The sequence below is a fragment of the Microtus oregoni genome, unplaced genomic scaffold (assembly GCF_018167655.1).
Source record: "Microtus oregoni isolate MIOR12 unplaced genomic scaffold, Mior012 000010F_ref0000083, whole genome shotgun sequence".
Taxonomy (NCBI): Eukaryota; Metazoa; Chordata; class Mammalia; order Rodentia; family Cricetidae; genus Microtus; species Microtus oregoni.
In genome coordinates this window covers 45898718-45925787 of record NW_024543069.1, presented here as the reverse complement: position 1 = coordinate 45925787, position 27070 = coordinate 45898718, and the positions used below count along the sequence as shown (strand labels likewise).

The following is a 27070-nucleotide window of genomic DNA, read 5'->3' as shown; positions in this document are numbered from 1 at the left end:
TTTTTTTTTTTTTTTTTTAGTTTAGTTTTTCGAGACAGGGTTTCTCTGTAGCTTTGGAGCCTGTCCTGGCACTAGCTCTTGTAGACCAGGCTGGCCTCGAACTCACAGAGATCCGCCTGCCTCTGCCTCCCGAGTGCTGGGATTAAAGGCGTGCGCCACCACCGCCCGGCGCATTTATAAATTGTAATAAACCTCTGTGTCAGTTATTTGGGAACAGACGGTCAGGACAGGAAAACTCCACCCACAGAGAGAGGAATTAAAAGATACGAGATAGAAAGAAGTGACTATACTAGAAAAATGGAAGGACCACTGTCAGGACCCAGCCCATCAGACATCAGGAGAGTGAAGCCATGAGCTGCCATGGAGTCTTGAGAGCTCATATTACAAGTTACTGAGACACTCATGTGGCTGAAGCATCAGACAACAGACTTTCCCGGGCTCCTCTCCCTGGGACCCAAGAATACTTGTGTTCTTATTATGTTTTCTATTGCTGTGATAAAATACTATGACCCAAAACAACTTGAGAAGGAAGAGATTTGTTTCAGCTTATAGCTCATAGTCCATCATCCAGGGAATTCAGGGCAGGAACTCAAGGCAGGAAGTGATGCAGATGCCATGGGGGAAGGCTGCTACTGGTTTCCTCCTCTTGGCTTGATCAGCCTACTTTCTTACAGCTTCTACGACCACTGCTCAGGGTAGCACCCCCAACAGTGAGCTGGGACTTCTCCCATCAATCATCAATCAAGAAAATGGACCACAGGTCTATCTGGTGGGGGCAGTTTTTCCAGCTGGGGTTCTCTCTTCTAAAATGATTCTGGTTTTATCAAGCTGACATAACATAACAGTACCCATACATGAACCTTCTCTGGTAATTTGTTTACAGCTTTTAGCCAACAGTTTCAGATCATGGTTATCAGTCTTTGTTTGCATTTTATTTTGGAGAGAGTCTCATGCAGCCCAGGCTAACCTAAGACTCTAACGAGGTAACCGTGGATTGCTGATCTCCGGTCTCACCTCCCAAGGGCTGGCATTGCACATGGCCACCACCAATCTTCTGACATAGTTGCTAGCATTCTCATTTTATGGCTAGGAAGGTGTGGCACAGAGGGGCTTAGTGATTGACTCAGAGTTCTGGGACTGCTAAGAGGCGACAGTGGCTCTGGATCTCTCTGGTCCAAGAGCAGTGTTTGTAAGAACTGTCTCCAGGCAGCTGGCCTGGAATATTGAGTAAATCAAAACAGCACAGTGAGCCAGGTTGGTTGTTGGTGCTTGCCTGCCTTTAATGCAATCCAGCACTCAGCTGGCGAAAGGCAGGCAGATCTCTGCAAGGAGGACGAGGCCAACCTGGTCTAGCATAGCAAGTTTCAGAGCCCAGGACCTCATAGGGGGATCGTTCTCCTTCTTGCTCCCCACTCCCAGCTCTTATTAGCTTTCAAAACAAATAAACAAACAAAAAACTGAACTCCATGTAACTGGAGGTTTCTCTTGTCCGCCGGTCCCGAATAAACACTCAGAGGCTTAATATTAATTACAAACTGTTTTACCTATTAGCTCAGGGTTATTACTAACTAGCTTTCATGTTAAACTAACCCGTTTCTATTAATCTGTGTAATTGCCACATGGCCTTACCTCACATCTTCTCTGGCGGCTACTGGCTTCTCTCTGACTCTACGCTTGGTCTCACTTGTTTTCCCTGTATCTCTGTTTGGATTTCCCGCCCGCCTCTATTCTGCCTGCCAGAGCAGCTTCTTTATTAACCAATGGTAGTAAGACATTCACAGCATACAGAGGACATCCCACATCACCCCACATGTGGAGTTGGTGAGCGTGGCTTTGTGGGTGTCAGCCTGGTGTGGACGTTAACACCACCCCCCTTTCTTCCCATACCCTGCAGAGTAACCTGATACATTCCCTGGGGCTGAGCCACCACCTGATCGCACTGAACTTCATCATCATTTCTTTTGGGAAGAAAAGCGCAAGGTCTTCTCCGAAAGTGCAGGTGACTGACACGGACTTTGATGGGGTGGAAGTCCGAGTGTTTGAGGGGTCTCCGAAACCTGATGAGCAGCTGCGACGCAGCGTGATCTATATCCACGGAGGAGGCTGGGCCCTGGCAAGCGCAAGTAAGTCCCTGTCACCTTCAGGAGGGTCAGCGTGCTTTGCTCCAGGAGGGGCTGTGGTTACTGTTTAAGACTGGGACCGGTTCTCCTGGACCATTATGATTTCTCCTGTCATTCTGTCTATATCAGCAGTGCCATTTGTATGATTACGGCATAGAAAGGTTTGCCTTATTGGTTCCCCTTTCTCCTTCCTGTTTTTTCTTCCTGTCTTTTCTTCCTGTCCTCCCTCTCTCCCTCCCTCCCTTCCTCCTCCTCTTCCTGTTTGTAGTACTGGGACTGAAGGTAGTTGTATCTTGACAGGAGATGATGGCTCTACCACCGATCTACAGTCCCAGCCCCTGATTTATGTCTTAGTGCTGGCAGATTGCTCTGTAATATTGTCTGGGCTAGGAGCAGTAGCTTAGGTGGCAGTGCTGTCTCGCACACACACCCTCCTTGGTTGGAGTCGCAGAAGCCCTTGGTCCGATCCTCAGCTCCACTGTCACACAGTTGTAATCTCAGTACTCAGGGGCTGGAGGCAGGATAATCAGGTGTTCAAAGTCTTCTTCAGTTACATACTAATTTTGAGGCCAGCCTAGGCTAGAGACCGTATTTCTAAAAATAAGCAAAAATTCAGTGATCTAAATCATAGACATATTGTGATCCATTGATACTAGCTTTCTGTGTCAAAATAAGGTAAATTTTCACTGGGCCAGGATATGAGGTAATTATCTGTAATTCTGGTCAACTTTATTTTGAAGGCTTTGTTTTTACGAAATAAAGCAGGTGTTGCTTAATCCACGTTAATTCATCAGCATCGGCTTATGAACCAAAGATTAAAATACCAAAAATATGCAGCCATGAAAAGAAAGCAGCATTTCCAAGTGCAGAGGTGTTTCCTGTGGAGTTGGACATCTCTCTGAGTAGAAGGGGATGGAAGAAGCAGGCTGCTTAGCATAGCCTGTCTCAGAAGGATGGGGCTTCTGCCTCTGGATACCATGGCCTCCTTCCTCATCCTCAGGCCGGAGCTTTGGGTATTCTCTGTAACTAGAAAGTAACGATAGGCTGGCGAGATGGTCCAGGAGACGCAGTGATGGTCACCAAGCCTGATGACTGAGTTCCATCCGTGGGACCCACATGGTGAAGAGAGAGACTGTTGTCTGTAGTAATACGAGCGGCGGCGGGGCTGCGTCCCCAATACCCCAGCCGCCTGCTAGCTTATGCCCGAAATAACAACACACAAACTGTATTCATTTAAACACTGCTTGGCCCATTTCTATCTAGCCTCTTCTAGGCTAACTCTCGCACCTGGACTAGCCCATTTCTAATATTCTATGTAGCACAGCTAGGTGCGCTTACTGGGAAGATTCTAGCCTACGTCCATCCTGGGTCGGAGCTTTATCGCGTGTGTCTGCCCAGGAGCCGGGAGCATGGCATCTCTCTGAGGCGTCGGCCCCCGAGAGGAGAGCTGTGGAGTCTGCGCTCACTTCCTCTTCCTCCCAGCATTCTGTTCTGTTTTCTCCACCCGCCTGTGTTCTAACCTATGAGGGCCAAGCAGTTTCTTTATTTTTTTAACCAATGACCTTCCTCCATCAGTTGTCCTCTGACCTCTACATGAGCATCATGGCATGCCGGCCCTACCACACATAGACACACACATGAAAAAGTCACTTTAACAAAATAGAAAGAAAAGCAGTGCAAACTTGGTCTCTTTTTTATTATATTATTTGTAAATTTTTAATGCAGAAAATACAAGAATGTACAGATTTCTTTCACAACTCCATTTCATTGAGGTACACACCCATCGTTTGTTCTGTTACTCACTGCTCTGTTCCCAATTTCAACACATGCTCACTGAATATGGAAGTTTGTCCAGTACTGTGGCTACTACAGTAGTGCAGATACTCACAGCTATGGGCAGACCTGGGCCGTGGGTCACTGTATCAGTTGCTTTTTCATTGCTATGATAAAATGCTGAACAAGAAGCAGCTTAAGGAAAGGAGGGAGGAATGGAGGGGGGGGAGGGAGGAAGGACGGGAGGGAGGAAGAAAGGAAGGGAGGGAGGAAGGAAGGGAGAGAGGGAGGAAGGAAGGGAGGGAGGGAGGAAGGGAGGAAGGGGAGGGAGAGAGGAAGGGAGGAAGGGGGAGGGAGGGAGGGAAGAGAGGGGGAGGGAGGGAGGAAAGAAGGGAAGAAGGGGGAGGGAGGGAGGAAAGAAGGAAGAGTTTATTGTAGCTCACATTCTGAGGTATGGTCCATCGTGGCAGGAAGGCCAGGGCAGGAGTGCGAGGTGGGCTGTCACACGGTAACAACAATTAGTTGTTCTTTTCAGTTTGGGAGCCGGGCCCGTGTAGTACCACCCACAGTCGGGATGGGTCTCCCTTGCCAAGTTCAAAAGTCTAGAAACTTGTCACAGACATGCCCAGAGGTGACTCCAGCCTGTAAAATTGACAACCAGTGCTCACCATTCCAGTCACTCTTGTGTGTGCTAGAGACAGAGATCCAAAAAGAGTAGAAAGATGGAATTTGTATCACTGGATGCTTGTCAGGAGAGATGTCAAGTATGGGGTGCAGAAGGGTGTGAGTCAATCTGGCCATTACTCCTTATTTTTGGCTGGTGTTCCAGAGGAGAGCTGGGCTGGTGTGCGTGTGCAGATTTGGCTGGTGATCGTGTGCAGGTTTAGCTGGTGATCGTGTGCAGGTTTAGCTGGTGAGCGTGTGAAGGTTTGGCTGGTGTACCAAAGGAGAGCTGGGCTGGTGTGCGTGTGCAGATTTGGCTGGTGATCGTGTGCAGGTTTAGCTGGTGATCGTGTGCAGGTTTAGCTGGTGAGCATGTGAAGGTTTGGCTGGTGTACCAAAGGAGAGCTGGGCTGGTGAGCGTGTGCAGGTGGATATGCACTCTCACGCCTTCTGTTTCTAAGGCTGCTTTTCAAGTCCATGACACAGGGAATATTAGGGATCTGCTGAGACAGTCTTTTTTGATTGTTTACTTGTTTTTTTTGAGACAGGGTCTCATATACTCTAGGCTAGCTTCCCTGTGTGGCTGGCAATGACCTTAAACTTCTGATTCTCCTGCCTTCAGCTCTAACTAAGTGTGGGGATTACAGGTATGTGTCTCCTCCCTCAGTTCATGTGGAGCTAGGATTAAATCAAAGCTTCATGTATGTAGGCAAGTGCTCTACCAAGTGAGCTACATCCCTGTCTGATGGGATTTAAAATACGGAAAGAACAAAGAGAACAAATCAATTCTGACCTGTAAAATTATTTTTGTTCCTGAGGACGTTTGAGTCCCCTTTCTAGGAAATGCTAAAATCACCTAAAATTCTACTTTTTATGTTGGCTTAAAGAAACTACCTTATTCTTCACTTGGCTGTTTTTCCTGAATTACGTGGCAAATGAGGATGTTAAAAGTGTAAAAATCTTAAACTTTGAAAAAGAAAGTGCTATTTTTTTGTGATTCGCTTTGAAAGGGTTTATTTGGAATGCTGCAAAAATCAGAATTAGTCTGTTGCATTTCATATAGCCCATTTTGAAATGAATGTTTACTAAGTTGAAAACTAAACTAACCTGATCCTGATTTCCCATTAGTTAGAGTAGTTGCATTTTATCAGAAAATAGATTTAATTTTTGCATTTGAATGTTTGAATGTGTCTCTATTTGCACATTCTTTGTTTTTTCTTTCTCTCACTTTCTAATCTTCTCCCTGCCCCTCCCTCCATCCCTGTCCCTTCCTTCCTTTCCCTTCCCCTGTCTTCTCTCTCTCTCTCTCTCTCTTTTTTTTTTTTTTTTTTTGACATAGTGTCCTGTGTACCTGGGTAATCTCCACGCTAGCCTTGAACTCCTGACCTTCTTGCCTCTGCCTCTCAGGTACTAAGATTAGAAGCAAGTGCTACCACACCTGGCTCACTTGCATTTTTCAGTGTTTGTTGCTATTGTTTTCTTAGTCTAAACACAGTATGTGCTCAGAAATATGTAAGTGTGGACAACCCAAAGGGCCACTTTTGTAGTAACCGTTCCTTTCTTGTAGAAATCAGCTACTATGACCAGCTGTGCACTGCAATGGCTGAGGAGCTGAACGCTGTCATTGTGTCCATCGAGTGAGTATCTCACCAACAGTCGGGGTTCTTAAGATTTTGATATTTTATTTATGTGTGTGTGTCCATGTCCATGTGTGGGTGTGTGTGTCAATGTCCTGTGTGGGTGTGTCCATGTCTATGTGTGTGTGTGTCCATGTCTATGTGTGTGTGTGCACATGAGTGCTGGTGCCCACAGAGCTAGAAGAGGGCATCAGAGCCCCTGGAGCTGGAGCACAGGTGTTTGTCAGCTGCCCAGTGTGTATGCTGGGTACAAAGCTCTGGTCCTATGAAGGAGCAGCAAGCAATGTAACTGCTGAGCCCCCTTTCCATTCTCCGATAGTCATACTTTTTATTAAGAAGAAATTCTAAGTAACTGTCTAGTAACTTTGTAATAAAAATAAAATATAGTGTCAAATGTTGGGTTTACAGATGTGTGTCACCTTGTCTATCATCTTAATATTTTTTTGAATTTGATTTAATAGCACATTGAATTACTTTAACTATTTATGTTTTGTCTCTCCTGTGCTAGAGACTCCTCTTAGCCCTTCCTATACTCTCAGCAAGTGCCTTCCTACTCAGCTGTATTCCCAGTCATCGTTTTAAATGTATTTACAAACTTTTGGAAAAGAAGTTAACTAGAACTAGCAACCTGTAAGTTTGATGTGACTTTTTAAAGCTAAAAACGGTTGGGATTTTAAAGAGAATTTTGTTTACAGCCAGCACTGTTTTCATAAGTAAGTTTCTGTAACTCTGGGAGCTAGCGCTGTGCTCGACACATCTTAGCTGTGTAACTATTACTAAACCTGTGGTGGCATTGTCTCTGCTGGCTCTTTGATGAGCTGTTTTCTTGAGCAACTGTAGAGCTGCTGCACATGAATGATGTGGCAGTGGTTTCTGTGGTAACGACACATCTCACGTCTGTCTCAGGCCAGCATTGTCCCGATGCTCTCAGTCCCTCTGTCTGCTCACTTAATCTTCCTTCAAGTTCCCCCTTCCATGACAGCCCCATGGAAAACACCAGCTGCTTTCCTCTGCATTATGACCTCTCTGAAGCCATCTTCCATGTTTGACAGGCTGTACATTTGACCTATTATGTTTGCAATATTAATTCATGCATGTGGGGATGGTGGGGTTTTTTTATTCGTTGCTAAATCAGTTGTGCTCAAAATCACCCCAGCATAAACAGGGAATTCAGTTACTGGCTGTATCGTGAGTGCAGAAAGAGTCTAAATTTCTAAATTCTTATATAAATCACTCAGGAAGTATGGTGTTGTGGTTTATTATGTAATCCTAGCATTTGGCTAGAGACAGGGGAGTTGCTATGGGTTCAGGACCAGCCTGGGCTGTGTAACAATTTCTAGGCTGATCTGGGCTGTACAGTAAGGCCCTTTGTCTCAGAAAACAAGGTTAGGGAGGCTAGCTCAGTAGACAGTGTTTTCTGTGCAACATGAGGACCTGGCTTCATGTCCCTAGCACCCACAACAACAATAACAACAACCAAACAAAAAAGCAGGTGTGGTAGTGCATGCTAAATTCCAACCCTGAGGAGGAGACGGGAGAATCTGGAGGCTTGCAAGTAGGGAAGTCTAACTGGATTGCTGAGCCCTGGGTTCACTGAGAGACCTTGTCATAAAAAATAGAGAGCAATAGAAAAACAGCCAGTGCTAACCTTTGACCTCACACATTCATAGGAGCATAAACTAGCACACATGTATACCACAGACACACATACCACACACACCACACACAGACACAGACACACAGACGCACACACACCACACACAGACACAACACACACATACACACCACACAGACAGACATACACAAAGGCACAGACACACACCACACACAGACACATACCACACACACGTGTGCTAAGTAGACACGTAGGTGGCGTGGGGGCTGACTCCAGATTAGAGGCTGTAGAGGCCTCCTGCCTTCCTGATTACAGAGGCAAAAATGGAGAAAGCTGCTAAAGCCAAGTGACAGACAGTGAGGGCACCGTCTGCTTATGTGACCCAATTCTCCCTTCCCTCTGACATCTTCCTCTTCATGGCTCTCCTCTCTCTTGCCCTCTGCAGACCTGAGGTCTAAGGGACTCCTTCCCATTCTAGTCTGTGAAAAGCTGCTCTTTTGGGGCACCAGGCAGCCCCTCCCCGTGGCCGGATGCCTGGGACCACACAGCAGGGCTGAGGAGCCTGTCACCTCAGATTTAGCTGAGTTTGCTTTGTACACCCCGAGGCATTTCTGAACCTGCAGCCAGGCCTTCCAGATCCCCGAGGATTCTTGGGGAAGGTCAACAAAGCAGGAATCATCTAACAAACTGTGTCTTTAGGCGTCGGCCACCAGCCAGGGGATAGAATTCTGAAGGAGCCAAGCCCCGAGAGTGAGGCCCTAGAATGTGACGGTGAAGAAGCTCGAGGGCCCTTCAGTAGTCTCGGCACCTATAGTTACTCAAAGGGCTAGAGAAGGAAGGAAGTCAGGCCTGCTTACTTGGCACCGAGAGTCTGGTTCATTGCGGGATCTTCTTTCCTTGCCCTCGGGACTCAGTATCTTCCATGGACAACACACCCTGAGCTCTTCCTACCTGCCCTTCTCTACCTCGAAGCCTCCTGACTGCAATGAAACAGGTGTTACTTTTGGGTCTAGACTTACAGAACACCAAAGGGTAGATGAGATGGATTCAACTGCTTTCTTAATTTCCCATGTGCTTACTGTACACTAAGAGATCCAGATGCTCATCTACCTGGGTGGTGGGAAGAGAGGGGGGCACAGTGCAGGGGCACCTTCACTAGTCCACTGAAGCTCATCTTCAGATAAGTGTAGCAGCTTATCTTCAGCGTCCATCCCCTGGGATGGGGAGTGGCGTCATGGCTTTGCTTCCTGTGCACTGTGGTTTGGTGAAGATCATGTCTCTGGGAGCTGGTGGGTAAAGCCTGGGGCGGCCTGGAAATGAAATTACCTCATGTGATAGAAGCAAGCACCGAAGGTTGGAATTTCTATAAATGTGTTGTCTGTGCTCATCGACTGGGGTCGGGGACATGCCTGTCGGCTAACTTAAAGGCCTTTGGTTTTAAAAAGCAGGTAAAGCCAGGGCCTGCTTCCCATTGCCCTGCTTTGGTCCTTTGCAGTGACCACATAGCAATAGCACATTATGTAGCTGGGACATGTAGAGGTGCTGTATGCCTAATTTACATACTTGTATTCTTATTTGTATGACCTAGGACCATCTTATTTTATGTCTATAAAGTAGGGAATTTCCAACATACTGCCTTTTAACCTGTTTTGTTTAGTAAATAACATAAATACAAAGACTGTAAGATATAGGGGCGAGAGATTTTCACATCTTTCTTTCAAAGAAGCAGTATGAGATAATTTTGTTAGTCAGGGTTCTCTAAAGGAACAGGTCGGTAGAATGTACTTGTGTGCATGTATGTATGTATGTGTGTATGTATATGTATGTATGTACACATGTGTGTTTATGTATAAATGTATATATAAAGAGTGGCTTATAGGTTGTGATTTGGGTAGGCAAATAGTGGCCATCTCAGACAAAGTTAGCCCTCACAATAAGAAAGCACAGCGTGATGGCTATTCTTGCTTGTCAGTACACATAGAATGTTGGATAATATTAAATTCTGCAAGGGTTTATCATACTACCCTTTTTTGATGGGAAAATTTTCAAGATTTTTCTTTAAATCAAATAATTAAATTTTCTACATTTGTATGCCGTTTTACAAAGCTGCCTTAAACCACATCCCATTCCACCGGATGCCAGGCGCAGCTGTAGGCTCCTGTTGCAAATGTGGCCACACAAGACGCTGACACACTCGGACTTTGATGGTCACCAGGGTATAAGTGCTGGAGACTTTAAGCCCTTGTTTTTATTCTCCATAAAACTTTGATGTATAGACTTCCAAAGGCACAGTGCTTTAATGGGATGCCATGCAGTGCCCACGTGCGTAAGTAGCTTTAGTAAGTAGGTGTGTGCAGCCTGAAAACCACAAGGTAACCACTGTGAAGTATGCCTCGCTTTGTTCTCTTCCTTGTGGAAGCCATGGAGAGATAGTGTGCTCTAATGTGTGAGGCCCCAGGTTCCAACCCCTACACACACACACACACACACTCACACACACACAACAAAACAAAAAACAAAACCAACCCCAGTACCACTGGGAAACTCAGCTCAACACATGCCTGCTCAGCCTTTTCTGCCCCAGTCAGCCCAAACAGCATTGCGAAGTCTAACTCTACAAAGAGAAGACCCCGCGGCTGTTTCTAGAAAAATAGATTGTCTGATTTTCCTTGCTGAAACTAAGTAACACATCCTTTTTTCAAACATGTTTAGTTAGTTGATGTATGTTGTCTCTGATCGCTTCTTAATTCAAGACCCAAAAGGCAAAGCAATGCCCAGGCCTTTATCTTACACTTCAGATCCCTTAGAAGTTTAGGTGGGAGGGAGTGGTTTAGAGAGATAACTCATTTGGTAAAGTGTTTACTTTGCAAGAATGGAGGCCCAGGTTCCATTCCCAGGACTCACTTAAACATGAAAACAGCCAAATGTGTCGGTGGTGGTGCAAACTTATAATCTTCATACAAGGGAGGTGGAGAAAATGGATGTCCAGGGCTCACTAACCTGCCGGTCGAGTTCCAGGTCAATGAGAGACTGTCTGAAAAGCAAAGTGGGTGACATCATGAAGAACGCCAGCCAAGACTGACCTCTGGCCTACATACACACACACACACACACACCTGCCTGCATCAGGAGACACATGTGCACACACACAGCTCCGTGTTGGGTCCCTAGACAACCTGTGATTGAAAATCTCCATGAGCTGGTGGAACCTGGCCCCAGTGCTTCACACTGAGCCTGTGATCCCTCTGTAGCCTCTATAACCACGCCAAGAGAGGAAGCCAGAAGCGCATGGTTTCCTGGGTTGACTGGGCTCCTTCTTTACCAATGGCTGAGTGTCTTGGTTGAGGGTAAGGATGAGGCAGTTGAGATAAACACCTGGAACTGGGGTCTCTCAGCCTTTCAGATCTGTCTCATGAAGACATTTCCTATTCCCCATCTTGGGGACCAAATATAGGACCTGATGCATTCTTGGCAAGTATTCTGCCTCTGCGCTACTGTGAGCCCTATGAAGTCTTTGTTTTGTTCTTTTTTTTTTTTTTTTTTTTTTTTTTTTTTGAGATAGGGTTTCTCTGTAGCTTTGGAACCTGTCCTGGAAGTAGCTCTTGTAGACCAGGCTGGCCTTGAACTCACGAAGATTTGCCTGCCTCTGCTGGGATTAAAGGCGAGCGCCACTACTGCCCAGCCAGCCCTGTGAAGTCTCAAGCTGGGACCAGCGATTTGGGAGGTTCCCCTTCTTTGAAGAGACTTCACTTTTGAACTCTGGCACTTGATCTCTAAGATTTTGGTGGAGGCCCCCCGATATCTGCCTAATCTTTTGAGCCCCAACCCTGTGTGTATTCACATAGAGGTTAAAGGACAACCATGGTGTCCTTCCTCAGGGTACGTCCTCTTTTTCTTCTGAGACCATGTCTGCCACTGGCCTAGAACTCACCAAGTAGGCTACTGTAGCTGGCTGGCCAGGAAGCCCAAGGAATTCACCAGTCCCTGCCCTTTCTGCACTTGGGTTGGTAGCACACCACCATGCCTGGCTTGTTCCGTGGTTCTGAGGATCAGCAGCTGGCCCTTCTTGTGATCCAACAGCAAGTACTTTCCCCACGGAGCTGTCTGCCTTCCCCCACCTCGCTGAGAGGGGATCTCCTTCTGCAGCCAGGGTTAGCTTATAGCTCACCGTGTAGACCAAGCTGACCTCATCCCCACAGCAGTCGTCTCTCAACTACCGTAGCGCTGGGGTGACAGACATGAGCCTCCACATCTACTTTGCTGAATGTTGTTCTTACCCACTCAGTCAAGCCTCTGCTCTGATCTCCACCCTCCCTTTGCTAAGATGTGTGGTCAGGGTGGAGTGAATGCTTCTTGTTCTCAAGAGGCAAACCTGGAAAGCAGAAACAGCAAGGGAGACCTGTCTGCAGCGTTCATACACGAACTGCATTTCAAGGAGAGGATGAACAGCTGTTGGTCCCAGTCTTTCTGCTGTCTGACCTTTTTCTCCTCTAACCCCCTCCTCCTTTTTGCGGGGGGCCAGGAGGGAAGCAGGGTCTCATGTAGCCAAAGCTGGCTTTGAACTTGTGATGCATTTGAGGATGCTCTTGCAATTTGAGGCCCGCGCCCTGACCTCTTGAGTTGCAGGTTTCCAGACATGTGCTGGGTCTGTGGTGATGGGATTGGACCCAGGGCTTCCTGCATCGTAGGCAAACACTACCCTCTGAGCTCCATCCCAGACCCCACTGTGTGGGCCTTTAATAGGAAAGAACTTTTTAAAGGACTATACAGATTGTTCCTCTGGGGTGTCTCTAACAGAGGACAGGAGCTGGATGAAATTAGTAACCATTTTGGATGTCCCCTCCTGAAGATACAGGGTAAGGTAAGCCTTTCGAGGATCCCAAGGTGGATTTATTGGCTTTTTCTTGGAAGGGGAAAGGAGGAGCAGGAGCTAGGAAGTCTGTGCCCTTTCTCTGTTGCACTGAGTCACCAGGAAGATGATCTCATTCTCAACTCTCTTACAACCTTTCACCCACCTGGCACGCCCGAGGCAAACATTGTCCTCCTGCACACGGCGTCAGGCCCGGCTTCCAGGTTCTGCTGTTTTTGAAGGACAGTGCTTGTTCCAGCCTTGCTGGACACTAGTGATGCCCCCATTATCAGTCTTTCTACGTCGCCTCCTTTCCCTGGCCACTATATTAAAGAAAGTGTTGGGAGCTAGAGGGCGAGAGCTTGCAATGCACGAAGTTCTGGTTTCCACGCTAGGGCCACTTAAACTATGCCTGTAATTCTGGCACTCAGACAGGAAGATCAGATGTTCAAGGTCATCCCCAGCTGCACGGTTTGAGGGTAGTCTGGGACACATGAAACATGTCTCAGCAAAACAAACAGAGCCTGAGCTCACAGGGCCAGTGCTCAGTGGAACTCTTTGACATATTCTGAACCCTTCTCTTCTTGAGAAATTTGATGTGTCTGAGTTACAGCTTATTGTCAGAGACCTTAGCTCCAATAAAGGAAGGGGACTAAAGGAGCTGTTCATAGAAATGTCATTTAAAATGGAAAGTAGGGGCTTTTGAGAGAAAGTGATGGGGAAGGGTCCCGTGGATAGAAAGGGGACCATTGTCTGCTATGGAAACAGGAAGCAGAGCAGGAGGGGGCAGCATGTGATGTGGTTCTGATGTTTCTGACCTGGTGCAACACTGGGATTTCTTGGGGATTTTTCTTCTAAGACAGAAGCAGGGTTTCTGCCCACAGTAGTAGAACTGGAATATTTGCAGCAGGGCTCATACCTCAGTGTTTTTGAGAAACAACATTAGGTAAATAGTGCAGGCAGAGTTTGGAAGGAGGGTGTGTGTCATGTATGAGTCATGTTTGGGGTTTTAGAAGGTGTGCGTGCGTGTGTGTGTGTGTGTGTGTGTGTGATGTGCGTATGATGTTTGGGGTTTTCATCTTTTTGTTTGTTTGTTTGTTTTTGTTTTTCAAGACAGGGTTTTTCTTTGTAACTTTGGAACCTGTCCTGGAACTCTGTGGACCAGGCTGGCCTCGAATTCTCAAAGACCCACCTGCCTCCACCTCCCAAGGGCTGGGATTGAAGGCGTGCGGCACCACCCCGGCTATGTTTGGGGTTTTGACTGATTATTTGTGTCTTGAGATACTGTCCTGCATATATAGTTCTGACTGGCCTGTACTAGCTGTGGAGCTCAGCTAGCCTTAGGCTTTTGGCATTCCTCATCCCCAGCCTTTTTAGCGCTGGAATTACATATGTGTGCAGGTTACCCCAGTGCCGGAGTTACATGTATGCAGATAACCACAGTGCTGGAGATACAGGTATGCAGATTGCCACAGAGTTGGAGTTACATATATGTACAGAGTACCATAACTGGTGAGGAAGATAATATGATTTATCTTGGGTAAGGTTTTATGTTTGATTATGACGTCACTTGTGTTGGTAGCTATGGCTGACCTTGAATTTCTGGTTTTCTGGCCTCTATCGCCTGAGTGCTAAGTTCACAGGTGTGTGCCTCCCCTCCTGTCCAGGAAAAGAATGTTGTAGTGTGTAGTTATTTTGTACTGGAAATAATTGCTGATCACCAAATTCATGACAGATGATGTGAGATACCAAAACCTGGTTAGAGGATTTCCTGCTCAGATAAGGGAATGTAAAGCTTCAATGCTGTGGCCTTGGAAGGATGCAGATATGTTTTAGAATGTATTTTTTTATTCACACACACACACACACACACACACACACCCATAATCACACAGTAGATTCGGGGGGTTCTAGTCATTCTTAGCAAATTTGATATCAGTTCCCAGTCATTCTTAGCAAATTTGAAACCTTGTCTCCAAAAGGGAGAGGGGGCAGAGAGAGAGAAAGGACAGAACCTAGCCAATAACATATGTAACTATATAAACACATGCAAATATATAAACATATGTAAATATATAAACATGTAAATATATAAACAAATGTAGAGTGTGGGCTGAGTAAAATATATATAAAAGAAAATAAAGGGTAAATACATGGGGAGGAAGAAGTGCTGGGTGCAGGTAATGCGCACAAGTTACTAAAGATGCTAAAAGGGCTAATCGTTTTTCTAGTTCTAACTGTTATGGTAATAATAAAAATGCTGCAGGTCCCCGAGTGGTGGCAGTGGGCAGCAGGTCCCGAGACCATGGTGGGCCATGAAGGCAGCCAGTCCCAGTCAAGGAGCCCCCGAGTGGCCTGTGGGCCATGAGGGCCAGAGGGTCCTAGGCAGGAGCTGCGTGGTAGGTGAGAGACCAAGACGGAGGAGCCAGTCTCACGAGGAGCTGCAGCGAGTAAGAGACAGACAGATAGGCATGCCATGCAGAGTGAGGCTGGATATTTATTTAGTGGGTTATAGAAGGGAAGGGAAAGGGGAGCAGGGGAGAAGAGGGAAGAGCAGTGAGAGGCAGAGAGGCAAAGAGAGATAGAAAGAGAGAGAGAGAGACAGAGAGAGAAGGGGGGAGGAAAGGGGAGAAGTGGGGAGAAGGGAGTGAGACAGAGCTGCTTCTTTGGGAGAGAGATGGAAAGGAAAGGAAAGACTCAGGCTGGAAGCTGAAGATCAGCCTGCCTCAGTGGATGGGGGAGGGAGTGGGCTGAGTTTTCTCTTAATGCTTTCAGGTTGAGCAATGATAGCAGGCATGGTGGTTCACACTTGACCCCAGTGCTTGAAAGGCAGAGATAGGCAGTGGTCTCTGAGTTCCATGCCAGTCAGGCTACAGCTAGTCCTTGTCTCTAAGAAAAAGATTGCACAGAGTTCAAATAAGAGAGAGGCTAGAGTATGAACTTGTGTGGGGACCGGGGACTGGTGACTTAGCGTCTCTCATTGCTAGGCAACTGCTCTTCCACTGAAAGGGAGTCTTAGTAGGTTGACCAAACTGGCCTCGAACTCCCTCTGTAGCCCAGTCTGGAGCTCTCAGTCCCCGCCCCACACCTCTGGTAGCTGGATCACAGGCCAGCCCTACCAGGCTGTACGCGGCTGTGGATCTTCAATGGTACCATAGATGTTAGTATTATGGTCTGTTTGTTTTCAGGATTGCTCATCTTGTTTGCTCAGTGAGGTACCAACTGGCAAGATTAATCAGTAGGTACCCGTTGTCCCAGACTTTATTTCCCGCCACCCGAACAGTACTGAAAGGTCGGCTTAATGCGTGTGCCCATGCTGGTCACACATGTGCTGACCTGTAAAACTAGCGCTACTGTTTATCATGAAACAGTGGCCGTGCTGGCTGGTCTGATGTCAGCCTGGCATGCAAACCAGACTCATCTGAAAGGCGGGAACCACAGCTGAGAAAACGCCTCCATAAGACCCGGCTGTAAGGCATTTTCTTAATTAGTGGCTCATAGGAGAGGACCCAGCCCATTGTGGGTGGTGTCATCCCTAGGCTGGAGGTCCTGGGTTCTATTTTGAAAGCAGGCTGAGCAAGCCACTTGAAACAAACCAGTAAGCAGCACCCCTCCATGGCCTCTGCATCACCGCTCCATGGCCTCTGTAGCTCCTGCCTCCATGTTCCAGCTCTGCTTGAGTAAGCCCTTCCTTCCCCAGCTTGCTTTTTGCTCATGGTGATTTGTCACAGCAATAGATAGAAACCATAGCTCAAATGGTGATAGAATGGAAAAAAACACATTATTTTTGGGTCTCGACTCCTGAGATGCACCTGTTTGCGGGGGTTTTGTTTGTTGTTTTTTTCCAGTCAGAAATTACATGGAAGAGTAGGGATAAATACAATCTTGAGAGATGGTCGCCACCTAGTGGAATAAGTGGTGTAACCGCTCACGCTTATGAGGAGTAGTGCCTGTCAGTTCATGTTCTCTCTCTCTCTCTTTCTTTTGTGGTTTTTTTTTTTTTTCATGGCAAGGCCTCACCGAGTCTCCCAGGCTGGGTTTGAACTCCTCATGTAACCCAGCAGGACTTTTGAAGTTGGTTTTTTGCCTCAACCTCTTAAATGATTGAGATTACAATGTGCCCTGCCCAGGGCACTGCTTGAAGTTAGTTAGCCCCAGAAGCAAGTGGAATCACAGTCAAAATTCCCAGTTAAGGCTTAAAGAAAAGGTGAAATTCAGCGCAGGAGGGGGCTGGGGGCTGAGCTGGTGTGCAGACTGAACTGTTGGTTTTGTTGCTCAACTGTTGAGCGTGGCCTTGTCAAGATCAGAGTTCTGAAACACCTTACAGAAAAAGATGAAGAACTCTGCCCTTGCAACGTGTGTCCTAGGAGGGGCCCCAGAAATGTTCCAGAAGGTCTGGACAAGGCTCTGCTAATTTAGCCTTCCTTTTCCAGTTAAAAACGACATTTTACCAGTGTTCCAGCAAGCGCATGCATCCCTGGCTTTAGCAGCGGGCTGGCACAGATCTCTTCAGCAGAGACAGCTGCATTTATTTATTGTATCTATCAAGTGAATTGTGGTAGACATGAGGCTAGTGAATTAGTTAATGCTGTTTGGTTAGCTTTTAATCCGGAGCTGCCGTGAGTGGTGTGCAGACGTTCAGAAACCTCTTACAGAGTCTCCGTGTCCCAATAAAGAACGCCTGCACTTTGCATCTCGTGGAAGTCCCATGTCTGAAGCTGGTTTGGTTTTGCTTTGTTTGGTTTTGACATAGGATCTTGCTGTGTAATCCAGGCTGAGTTCAACCTGTAGGGGCCACAGAGCTTTTTGAGCTCAGTTAAGCACCAGGGGAACCAGGAATGTTAAACACACAGGGTTGTCTCTTCGAAGAAAGAGCTATAACCTGATTTCCTCCCAAAGCCTGAGAATGGATGAGGTTAATAGCCCGGTGACCTTGGTTCTGTCTGTGACCGAGACCTCCAGGCCCTTAAGACATCACATGCAGTCCATCCATAGAACCCTTCTTTATGGGGGAGGTCACGTGTACCTTATGTGGTTTAAAGTTTCAGTGCAGACATTCCTTAAGCTTTGTTGTGCACCAGGGAACTTTGCTCCAAACTGTGCTGCACTTAAATATGCCAAAAGCAACCTGTCCAGCGTCAGGCTCTTGGAGTTCGAACCAACAACCGCTACTGAGTCATGATGAGAGGGACTTCCTTCTTGCCTCACACCGTTTGACACTCTGCTGATTTTTGTGGTCATAGAGACCACCCATGCTACCCCCCCACTATCAAACTCCCAATTCTCCTGCATCAGCATCCTCTGGGATTATAGGTGTCCACCCCCCACAGTTGGGATTATAGTCCTCCACCCCCCACAGTTGGGATTATAGGCCTCCACCCCCCACAGTTGGGATTATAGGTGTCCACCCCCCACAGCTGGGATTATAGGCCTCCACCCCCCACAGCTGGGATTATAGGTGTCCACCCCCCACAGCTGGGATTATAGGCCTCCACCCCCCACAGTTGGGATTATAGGCCTCCACCCCCCACAGCTGGGATTATAGGTGTCCACCCCCCACAGCTGGGATTATAGGCCTCCACCCCCCACAGTTGGGATTATAGGCCTCCACCCCCCACAGCTGGGATTATAGGCCTCCACCCCCCACAGTTGGGATTATAGGTGTCCACCCCCCACAGCTGGGATTATAGGCCTCCACCCCCCACAGCTGGGATTATAGGTGTCCACCCCCCACAGCTGGGATTATAGGCCTCCACCCCCCACAGTTGGGATTATAGGCCTCCACCCCCCACAGCTGGGATTATAGGTGTCCACCCCCCACAGTTGGGATTATAGGCCTCCACCCCCCACAGTTGGGATTATAGTCCTCCACCCCCCACAGTTGGGATTATAGTCCTCCACCCCCCACAGTTGGGATTATAGGCCTCCACCCCCCACAGTTGGGATTATAGGCCTCCACCCCCACAGCTGGGATTATAGGTGTCCACCCCCCACAGTTGGGATTATAGGCCTCCACCCCCCACAGCTGGGATTATAGGTGTCCACCCCCCACAGTTGGGATTATAGGCCTCCACCCCCCACAGTTGGGATTATAGGCCTCCACCCCCCACAGTTGGGATTATAGGCCTCCACCCCCCACAGTTGGGATTATAGGCCTCCACCCCCCACAGCTGGGATTATAGGTGTCCACCCCCCACAGTTGGGATTATAGGCCTCCACCCCCCACAGTTGGGATTATAGGTGTCCACCCCCCACAGTTGGGATTATAGGCCTCCACCCCCCACAGCTGGGATTATAGGCCTCCACCCCCCACAGTTGGGATTATAGGTGTCCACCCCCCACAGTTGGGATTATAGGTGTCCACCCCCCACAGTTGGGATTATAGGCCTCCACCCCCCACAGCTGGGATTATAGGCCTCCACCCCCCACAGCTGGGATTATAGGCCTCCACCCCCCACAGCTGGGATTATAGGCCTCCACCCCCCACAGCTGGGATTATAGGCCTCCACCCCCCACAGCTGGGATTATAGGCCTCCACCCCCCACAGCTGGGATTATAGGCCTCCACCCCCCACAGCTGGGATTATAGGCCTCCACCCCCCACAGCTGGGATTATAGGCCTCCACCCCCCACAGCTGGGATTATAGGTGTCCACCCCCCACAGCTGGGATTATAGGCCTCCACCCCCCACAGTTGGGATTATAGGTGTCCACCCCCCACAGTTGGGATTATAGGTGTCCACCCCCCACAGCTGGGATTATAGGCCTCCACCCCCCACAGTTGGGATTATAGGTGTCCACCCCCCACAGTTGGGATTATAGGTGTCCACCCCCCACAGTTGGGATTATAGGCCTCCACCCCCCACAGCTGGGATTATAGGCCTCCACCCCCCACAGCTGGGATTATAGGCCTCCACCCCCCACAGCTGGGATTATAGGCCTCCACCCCCCACAGCTGGGATTATAGGCCTCCACCCCCCACAGCTGGGATTATAGGCCTCCACCCCCCACAGTTGGGATTATAGGCCTCCACCCCCCACAGCTGGGATTATAGGCCTCCACCCCCCACAGCTGGGATTATAGGTGTCCACCCCCCACAGCTGGGATTATAGGCCTCCACCCCCCACAGTTGGGATTATAGGCCTCCACCCCCCACAGCTGGGATTATAGGCCTCCACCCCCCACAGCTGGGATTATAGGCCTCCACCCCCCACAGTTGGGATTATAGGCCTCCACCCCCCACAGTTGGGATTATAGGTGTCCACCCCCCACAGTTGGGATTATAGGCCTCCACCCCCCACAGTTGGGATTATAGGCCTCCACCCCCCACAGTTGGGATTATAGGCCTCCACCCCCCACAGCTGGGATTATAGGCCTCCACCCCCCACAGTTGGGATTATAGGCCTCCACCCCCCACAGTTGGGATTATAGGCCTCCACCCCCCACAGTTGGGATTATAGGCCTCCACCCCCCACAGCTGGGATTATAGGCCTCCACCCCCCACAGTTGGGATTATAGGCCTCCACCCCCCACAGCTGGGATTATAGGTGTCCACCCCCCACAGCTGGGATTATAGGCCTCCACCCCCCACAGCTGGGATTATAGGCCTCCACCCCCCACAGCTGGGATTATAGGCCTCCACCCCCCACAGTTGGGATTATAGGTGTCCACCCCCCACAGTTGGGATTATAGGCCTCCACCCCCCACAGCTGGGATTATAGGCCTCCACCCCCCACAGCTGGGATTATAGGCCTCCACCCCCCACAGCTGGGATTATAGGCCTCCACCCCCCACAGCTGGGATTATAGGTGTCCACCCCCCACAGCTGGGATTATAGGCCTCCACCCCCCACAGCTGGGATTATAGGTGTCCACCCCCCACAGCTGGGATTATAGGCCTCCACCCCCCACAGCTGGGATTATAGGCCTCCACCCCCCACAGTTGGGATTATAGGTGTCCACCCCCCACAGCTGGGATTATAGGCCTCCACCCCCCACAGTTGGGATTATAGGCCTCCACCCCCCACAGCTGGGATTATAGGCCTCCACCCCCCACAGCTGGGATTATAGGCCTCCACCCCCCACAGTTGGGATTATAGGCCTCCACCCCCCACAGCTGGGATTATAGGCCTCCACCCCCCACAGCTGGGATTATAGGCCTCCACCCCCCACAGCTGGGATTATAGGCCTCCACCCCCCACAGCTGGGATTATAGGTGTCCTGTTTGCTTTTCTGCTGCCGCGATAAAGCATGACTGAAACCAACATGGCGACGGAGAGGGGTGTATTTGATTTACACATCCTGGTTCCAGTCCACATTGAGGGAACTCGAGTTGAGATCTGGGGAGGAAATGAAGCAGAAGCCACAGAATATGCTGCTCACTGTCCTAACTCCCTCTAGGTGGCACTCGGCCTGCTCTCACAACAGCTGCGCCGGGCACAGCGCGCTGGGCCTCTCACAGGCATCTACCAGCATGAAAACGCCCCACAGAGACAGCTGTGCTCACAGGCCAAGGTGATGGTGGCAGTCCCCCAACTGAGACTCCCTCAGGTGACTCTTGGCTGTGCCAAGCTAACAGCTGAGCATAACCAGGAGGCCAGCCTGGGCGTTTCTCTCCTACGGACTTTCCTTAGTGCCAGGTTACCAACTCTACCTATTTTACAAGGAAATAAATGATTTATTTTTGTTTTACATTTATTTTAGTTTCTTCCCTTTTTCTGGTTTTTTAAAAAATTTCATTTTGTCTCTGTCAACGTGGAGTCGCCTTTAAAGTGTGGTGACGTCCTAAAAATGAACCCTTGCTTCTGTCTTTGCAGGTACCGGCTAGTTCCACAGGTCTTCTTTCCTGAGCAAATTTACGACGTCATCCGTGCCACCAGATACTTCCTGCAGCCAGAAGTCTTAGACAAGTACAGGGTGGACCCTGCCCGCGTTGCTGTTTCAGGAGACAGTGCTGGTGGGAATTTGGCCGCTGCCCTTGGACAACAGGTAACAGTACTCCCTCAGGGTGCTTGCTGTAGCAGGGTTGGGGGAGGCGTGAGCATGCCCTGCAGATGCTCCTATACTAGTGGTGGGACTGCTCAGCATGGGGCTAGCACCCAGATGTGACTGCTCTGGGAGCTTTCTTGAAGGGGTTGCTGAGGAGTGTCTCTGAAGAGGCTCGGGAAGATGTGTGGGCATGAAATAGCCCAACCTACCTGGCACTGGGTGACTTGCAGAATGGGATATTTTGATTTAAATTTCCATGCCTGTAATTGTTTTCGTAGAGTTTTAAGAGAAATTAAAATGCTAAGCCATTTCCCAAAGTTTCATTTATTTTTATTATTTGGTGTTCTTGGTTTGTTTTTTGAGATACGGTATCATGTAGTAGCCCTGGGTAGTACCAAATTTTCTGTGTAATTTAGGATGACCTTGAACTTCTGATCCTCCTGCCTCCACCTCCCAAGTGTTGAGGTTACAGTTCCATACCACCACTCCCAATGTATTTGTGTTTTGAGATATTGCCTTACTATGTAACCTAGGCTGGACTAGAACTTCTGATCCTATGGCCTTAGCCATCTGGAGTGCTGGGCTTGTTGGTGCAAACCACCATGCCTGGCTCATAGGCCTCAAAGATAGACAGAATTTGGGGCCCACTGTGGAGAACTGAAAGTCCATGCCTGAATCCCTCTGTTCTGTGAGCCCTGGAAATGTGAAGATGAGGTCATCCAAGGGTTTAGCGAGACCATGTGCACACAGTTCTCACATACGTCTTACCAGGAGATGGGTTCTAAACCCAAGAGAGGTTTCTTAGTTACCGTGAGTTCTCCCATCTCCTTTTGAGATGTGGTATACACAGGCAGAATTTTAAGTGCTGGATTTACAAAATGGGACAATATTGTCACCCCATGCAGAGTCACAGGTGAATTGAGGCTGCTGGGATGGGAAGTCGTACCCCTTTGGGCTCCCTCTGAGCATGAGTTACTTGCCTGTGTGAACTCACTGTGTCAGCATAGAGACCAAAAGCTCCTGTCGCCAAGTACCAGTGAACCCCGGAGTCCCACCATCCCTTATTCACACTCTATCCTTCTCTAAAGGAGGAAGATTTTTGATTTTTTCCCCCTAATTCAGAAGCCATTGCCATTTGTTGTCTAATAGGAACAAAAAGTTCGGTTACCACGAGTCTTCCCATCCATATGCAGAATTTTAAAGGCTGGATTTACAAAGTGGGACAATATAGTTACCCCAGGTAGAGTAAGGTCCATAATTTACTCACATGTAATGTGCACCAAGGTGTGTAAGTACTATAAAAGATAGATAGAAACAAGTAGAGCATTTTTGGGGGTGTAGAGACCTCAGGGGTCACGTAACAGCGAACTCATTCAAAACTACATGTCGCAAACAGTAAATGTTCCTTAGGAGTTGTCCAGCAGCATAGCTTGGTGATGTGGAACGCTTTATTTAATTCTAAAAAATCCCACTCGTTTATTTAAAACATTCTGTAAACTGCTTTCTATAAAAGTATCCATGCAAATAAAATCTCACGTTTCTTCTATTCTAGTTTAGTTACGTGGACAGCCTTAAAAATAAGCTCAAACTGCAGGCGTTAATCTACCCGGTCCTCCAGGCTTTGGATTTCAACACGCCGTCTTACCAGCAGAATGCGAACACTCCCATCCTGCCGCGCCACGTCATGGTGAAGTACTGGGTGGACTACTTCAAAGGCAACTACGACTTCGTGCAGGCCATGATTGTGAACAACCACACGTCGCTGGATGTGGAAAAGGCTACGGCCCTGAGGGCCCATCTCGACTGGACATCCCTGTTGCCCCCGTCCATCAGAAAGAACTACAAGCCTGTGGTGCAGACCACAGGTGATGCCAGGATCACCCAGGAGATCCCCCAGCTGCTGGATGCCTCCTCCTCCCCGCTCATCGCAGAGCAGGAAGTGCTTCAGCGCCTGCCGAAGACTTACATCCTCACCTGCGAGCACGACGTCCTGCGGGATGACGGGATCATGTACGCTAAGCGCCTGGAGAGTGCCGGTGTGAACGTGACCTTGGACCACTTTGAGGACGGCTTTCACGGTTGTATGATTTTCACAAGCTGGCCGACTAACTTCTCTGTGGGCATCCGGACTAGGAATAGTTATATCAAGTGGCTGGATCAAAACCTGTGACGAAGTAACCTCCTCAGATGCACGAGGCTCTCGACCTCCGTTCGCGTTGGAAGGATCGGCTCCTCTCCCTTGTTTCTCATGTGTATTGGAACCTGTACCCTGCAGACCTTATGATAATCTGCGTTGTAAAAGTGACTCACTGGCAAGTTTAAAAACATCTCGGCCATTTTCTCTATTCTTTATTGTCGTCCACGTGGAACGAATGGTCACAATTTGAGGAGCTAGAATTAGCCCTAGGTCCTGTCTCTATTGTGTTCTTTCAGCAAGAGCTTTTCCAGCTGTGGGTGCGGTAGTAACTTCTGAGGAACTGAATAAACGTGAGCTTTTTCTTTAGTTCCCCGGTTGACGTGGGTGCAGAGCAGGGTCCGGGCACTCGGGGGCGCTCCGAAGCAGAGCCAGGGACGGCCTCTGACAATGGCTGTGTTTCCTGTGGGAATTTTCACAGGATTTCCAGCAAGGTGTACTTCTCAAAGGCTTTTCTTCCCTCAGAGTGGTAATTTATGAACAGGTTGATGTACATTCAGTGCGGGCTAAAAGGACACCTGAAAGTTCCTTTCTGCTCCTATTCTGGAAAAGACGGTGCATGTACTTGATGCGTCCCTGGGAAAATCTTTTGGAGACAAACTTATTTATATGTAGAGTAGGTTTCTTATTATGAAATAAGTAAAGATAGAAAAACCAAACAGCCTGTTGTTACTTAGGAATACTCTCCTGGCATAAACTACTAAGAGTGGTGTGTATATATTTGGGATAGTGAACAAATAAATTATGCTTAATAATACCTTAAAATTACGAGAAATACTTTTAGAAGTCTAGTCCATTTTTGGAAGAAGGGCTAGTCCATTCTTGAAAACTCAATTTTTTCACGTGTAGCTGAAAATTAGACAATTTTGGTATAGTGTGTTGTTTATTTTTTAAGTTATTTATTGTTAATATACATAGCTAAACAGGATTTTTCTGAAAGACATCTATTATAAAAAATTTAAGATAAAAAGTATTTTTAAAAGAAAACTACCATAGAGTTATATCCACATGTGATTTTGTGAGGAACTAGATAGTAGTAGTAGTAAGGGTCAAATACTTCAATATTTAGATGCATATGCAAATTAAGATAATTAGAAACTTTTTTACTTAGTACAGACATCCAAGTAATGCTGTCTGACCATCCTAATCCAAATCAGAACTATACCAAAATCCAGAATTTTGAGTCTGGTCTGATGGCACAGATAGAAAATTCCAGACCATGGAAGTTTATTTTGTGTATAAAATTATGAAACCTGTTGTGTGAAGTTACCCTCAGGCTATGTAATGAAGTTGTATAAAAAGCACAGATGAATGTCTCAATTAGATTTGGGTCCTATTCTCAAGATATTTTTATATATATGCAAATATCCCAAAGTCTAGAATAATTAAAACTCTGAAAGGCTCTGGTCCCAAGGTTTTCAGATGAGGGATACCCGGCCTGTAGTTTAATAATTGACAGATACGCATAATCATCTGTGCCCATGATGGCCAAGAGAACCATCATGGCATCTCCCCGAGTGAAAGGCAGACGCCAGCACTGCCCACTCCCTGAGTTTCTCCATTCAGCTCTAGAAGTTCCAGCTGCCCAGCCTTACCATCATAAATGGTCTTCACTGCCAGTGTGGGCATCTTGGGCATGGGAAGGAATTACAGATCAGATCTGAGTTGAACACCCAGCCCTCCTTCCTGTCACACAATCCGAGCTGCATTTCAGGACGGTACAGAGAACACTCAGCCACGTCATGGTCCAGGTCATCGTGGAAAGAGAGCAACAGAGCCTCCCACTTCACGAAGGATGGGTCTTTCCTGTTTCCAGCAACGAGGCAACAAATGAACACCTTTACTCTGACTTTCATGTATCGTAAAAGCTACTAGCATCTTTATACATAAGCGAATGTACGGTGTGTGTTTGTGTGTGCTGTGTGCATATGAAAATACTCTTGTAGATAACCTTGCTGATGTGCTCGAGCCCCTGTCGCTGGTCTCCCTTGTCTGAAATCTGAGCGCAGAGCTACTGGATCTTTCAGGTCCCTTCTAACATCACTCTTCCCTCTGCTAATTTTTGCTAGGTCGTAATTCTGAATACACCAACATGCTCGTCTCTAAACACTGATTTTGCTTATGAATAGATTTTTAAAAATTGGCCACATAGCATCAGTGCCTCCACAGGGTTATCTCTGTTCACATTTGGGATATAAATTGATGCCCATCTTCAACTGAAGTTATGGGGAAAAAATCGCAGGGTGTTTTTAAAGCCTGAGATTTCAGTTCTTGGTTGAGTGACAGCCAGCTTCTCACGGTGCTGGGCACGGCACCCAGATCCTTCCATACTTGGTAAGTGCGTTACCCTGAGCTATGCCTGGAGCTTCATTGCTGTTTTCGTCCACACCATTTAAAGGTGTGAAATACATTTTGATTTTACCTCGAAGAAAGAGGAAAATGTAACATATTCACAGAATTCCTTAAAATGACATTTTCTTTCCCAACTGTGAGCTACATTCTACAAAAATCACAGACAATATGTGTTTGCAGATGTCTGAGGAGCTCTCAAAGGTGAAAAGGGAATGAAGGGGACAAAGGGACCACCCTGTATCTGATAGCATACTTGGGTTTATTCTTAGAGGTTTGTTATGCTCCACGTGCGATCTCTTTTTCAGTGTGTCGTAGCTTGGTTTTGTTTTCCTGTTGTATGAAATGTTACACTTTGGAATACTAAGATCTTTGAACCAGAACTTTAACAAATGAAGGAGAATCTTGAGGTGCTGCAGAGTGTGACGTACGATTCCTCGTGGGGTGTTCATGCTCATTTGTGAGGACCTGAAGACTTGCCTAAAGATGGAGAATGGATTGTTTTGTGCACGACCTTTGAACCTTTGGCTTTTTGTTTGCCAATTCTTACTACAAAGGGGAAGGCAGATTTTATGAAGACTTTTAGGAACAAATACATTTTATGGACTGAAGATCCAGTATGGCACTGGGAAAGTTTGTTTATGTTTGGAATCTTGTTTGGAAATAAAATGGGTTCACCTGGAAGCTCTCCTCTGTCCTTTTCCCTGCCTACGCTTTCTGGTTCCAACTGGAGTCGCTGGCCACTTTCTTTGTATCCAGGTGACAGCCCAAATCCTCTCCCCTAAACTGATTCTAGCTGTCTCTGTGTCACAGACTGGTGGTTCCGTGACCTCCCTGATGAGACTAACTTCCTGTCTGGATGCACTTGATTTGTCCCTATTCAAG

General features: G+C 47.7%; 1 protein-coding gene across 1 annotated transcript in view; it reads left to right on the top strand.

The window, feature by feature from the left end:
• The window catches only part of Nceh1 (neutral cholesterol ester hydrolase 1), a 66188-nt gene extending 39319 nt beyond the window's left edge, over positions 1-26869 (top strand). Inside the window, exons 2-5 of the mRNA XM_041659111.1 lie at positions 1895-2123; positions 6124-6193; positions 21471-21642; positions 23195-26869. Of these exons, the coding sequence (XP_041515045.1) occupies positions 1895-2123; positions 6124-6193; positions 21471-21642; positions 23195-23812 (1089 nt within the window). The 3' untranslated portion in view covers positions 23813-26869. The remainder of the gene's footprint in view (positions 1-1894; positions 2124-6123; positions 6194-21470; positions 21643-23194) is intronic.
• The last annotated feature ends 201 nt before the right edge of the window (positions 26870-27070 follow it).